Consider the following 3,485-nt stretch of genomic DNA (forward strand, 5'->3'; position numbering starts at 1 on the left):
AAAAGGGGACTCAAAACACATCTATTTAAGAAATATTTTAATTAATGGACAGTACCTTTGCCTTTTTGTAAGAGCATTTTTTATTGTCTGAAAGAATGTTGCTGTCAAAAAGTGCGCATATGATGAATTTGTATGGTGTTAGTATGAATGCGTTTTTAATCTCCTATGTACGCCTAGGACCCATGCTGTGGGGAAAGGCTGGATACAAATGCTCTTATTATTATTATTATTATTATTATTATTATTATTATTATTATTATTATTATTATTATTTTGTTTTGTTTTGTTTTTTAAAATTATTATTATTATAAATTGTTGTTGTTGTTATTATTTCATGAACTCTTTCCTTCCCCCCTTTTGTGACAACCCGACACAATTACCAAGTCCAGGTGAACCCAAAAGCGCTCTTGGCCAATGGTTGAAGTCGAGGGTGACGAGAGTGAGGCGCCAACGCCATCTTATGTTTCCCATCGACGCACGACAAAGACATGATGGGGGCACCTGAACTGCCTTGGCACGTGGGAATACTGTGCGCAAAAGCGTGTTGTTCGCCGGTTTCAGACGCCCGACTCTCACTTCGGTTAATTTCTGTCAGGATTTGCCCTAACTCCGACATGAGCTTATGAAACCTGTCACTGAAAGCGTTTAAAAATTCATCGTCGTAGTCGTCAAGCTCACAAGGAAACAATTCCTTCACTCTCTTCAGTTTTTCTTCTTCTGACAGAGCAGCCCATTCTGGGCATTCACAGTCATCTTCTCCCTCTTCTTCCTCTTCCTTTTCCTCCTCCTTATGGCTGTCATTATCGGGTTCCCCTTTTCCCCCATCTTTATAACAAGAGCTATCTTCATCATCTGATATCTGATCAAAATCAGAATTAAGATTTGACTGTTCTCCAGTCAAAATTCCAATATTTTCCGAAAGTTTATCTCTCATTTCCTTGAGTTCCTCCTCCGAAGGACTCGTCACAAGCCCTTTTGTCTCCAGGTCAATTAATACCTTGGAGGTGAACCCACATAGCTTCGGGAGCAAATTCACCAGGCGTTTCATTTCAACATCAAGAATGAAGTAGTAAAAGAACTTTTTCTCGTCGAAATGAAATAATGCTGTACCACAAACATCGACCACAATTCCAGAGCCATACGGAGGTTTTGGCTCAAAATGTGTGGCCTTTAGCTCATTGAGTCCTCCAAAAGAAACCCTCTTAGCACAGCCATGGGGATGAGAGATACAGAAAGAGACATCTTCAAAAATATCAGGTGCATAATACGTCTGATCAAGTTTCTCCAAAACTGCAGGTAATTCACCGGGCTTGTCCAGCTCACAAAAAAACACACAAATATCCTCTTCGGGTAAAGAATAATATAAATCCACCCCCTTCCCTCGAACAACTCCGGATCTGTCCGAATCGTCGTCGAAAAAGAACTCAACTGTTGTATGTTTGACCTCGTCCATGTCAAACACGACGTGAGCAGCTGTCACAATCTTCAGCAGGGTGCGGGGTTCCTGAGTGGTGCTGGGGTGTGCAGCATCCGATTGCTGTGGAAAAGCGACACCTGTCCCATGAGCTAGTCTCTTTGTGCCTTTTGAGCTCGGTAAAGCAAAGTTTTTTGGTCTGTCTTTTGACACGTACCTCACACTTAGTCTCACCACGGAATGCGCCCAAGATTTGAGCCACTTTAAGGTCGCCACACTGCTACAGCCTCGAGGAAGGTGTTCTTGGCGAAGTTCTTTTATGGGAACAAAGTCTTTGTGTCCGGGATTCTTCAAACATCTTCTGAATGCAAAGGGCAATCGACACGTTTTTAAATCTTCATTCTCGGATGAAATTTCAAGTTCACAGTATTCACCTGAAAATAAAATTCAAGCACAAAATTCCGTTCAAGGCGTATTGTTGTATGTTATTTAAGAAGGCGTGGCATGATTTACTATGGAAGTTGACAAGAAGTCGCACTGTTGGGTGTGTTTGTTTGTTTGTTTGTTTGTTTGTTTGTTTTCTGTCCAACTTAGCGTGTGCATACGTTAGGTATCTGTCGTTTTCATTACAGTACACTTACGTACAAGAAGTAGTTTATTTTGTGCGGGGCGGCGAGTGAAGGAAAAATAAAAATAATATAGATACTTGTCTGCGCGAGAATTTTTTTCAGCGTGTTGTTTCTGTTCAAACACTGCTATGTGTAAGAGAAAAGGTTTTTTTCCCGTAAACATAGGCCTGCTTTAGTACATGCACTATGTTTTTAAATAGCAATCTTTGATTTTACAAATGGATAGGCTTGTTATATTCCTCTTTTTTTTTGGCTCAGAACAATTCTTTGGTTCAAAGGTTGGAAAGAAATATATCTTTGATACTATTTTAAAAAATGAATGAGATATTATATTAAGAGAAAAACCTATCGAGAATTACCCTGTGCTTAGAATTAATTTAGTTTAGAAATACTAATACTTTCATACTGTATTACATAGGCTATAAGTGAATGAGATATTATATAATGAGAAAACCTCTAGAATTACAATGTGTTTAGAATTAACCTCGTTTAGAAACATATAAATGATACTGTATTACATATGTAACTGAATGAGATAATGATATATACCGAAAGCCATTAAAAACGCAACGTTTTAAAAAAGTTGTAAGTGTAAGAAAGCCGAATATTATGCTCTGATCGTCAGGATTTCTGGAGACAGAGGTAAGTACATGTAGTTAATTCACACTCCAAAGCACGAGTTTAGTTATTTCCACAAGTACTTTTCATCACAGCACAGTGATTCATGCTTTAATAAAATGTGAAAACGAGAAGCAATATTACCCAGGGAAAGAATTCAATTCACTAAGAAAATGATAAGCGGCTGATTCCAAATAGAAGTCCGTGTAATTTTTAAATCAATTTTGTTTTGTTTTTCCTTACAAGACGTCTCAACCTAGCAAAGTTAATCACAAGTTTTGCTTCCGTTCAGTGCAATGCAGAAAATCTGCCTGAGAAGCAGCCAGACGGCTAAAGTGCAGTGCGTGTATTGTTTCTCTGCGTACCCAAAGATTCAAGCACACTTGCAATGTCCGGGATAGACCGAAAAAAACAGGACAGCCTCGAGTGACCAGCCCTGCTCAAGACAGACAGATTTTGCTGTCACATCTGCGGAATTGTTTCATTCTTGCAAAAGTAACCGCTCTAGGCATGAAAGGAGTACTTGAAAATTTTTCTTCCACCAATGTGTTGCGCCGGATAGTGGTTATCATGGACTAAGAACAAGAACGCCTTATTTAGAACTGCTATTAACGAATCCGCGACAACAGCGCCGTATTCACAGTGTGCAACAGCACGGGAAAAAAATCAGAACTTCTCAGTCATCCAACACGACACCCCTACTCTGTGAATTGGATTGTGAATATTATTTTATTATATATGTGCTCATTTCGTAACGATGTGTAAGCGTGTGTGTGTGGTAAGCAAGTAGATGTGTGTGTGTGTGTGTGTGTGTGTGTGTGTGT

At 39.3% G+C, this 3,485-nt stretch overlaps 1 protein-coding gene across 1 annotated transcript in view; it reads right to left on the bottom strand.

Moving 5' to 3' along the window:
* Nucleotides 1–305: 305 nt before the first annotated feature.
* The window catches only part of LOC106012242, a gene marked incomplete in the record, with an annotated part of 8,986 nt that continues 5,806 nt past the window's right edge, over nt 306–3,485 (bottom strand). The window contains 1 exon segment of the mRNA XM_035970667.1: nt 306–1,848. Within this exon segment, the coding sequence (XP_035826560.1) occupies nt 377–1,848 (1,472 nt within the window).

Source organism: Aplysia californica, unplaced genomic scaffold (assembly GCF_000002075.1).
Source record: "Aplysia californica isolate F4 #8 unplaced genomic scaffold, AplCal3.0 scaffold00303, whole genome shotgun sequence".
In the NCBI taxonomy this organism is placed as follows: Eukaryota; Metazoa; Mollusca; class Gastropoda; order Aplysiida; family Aplysiidae; genus Aplysia; species Aplysia californica.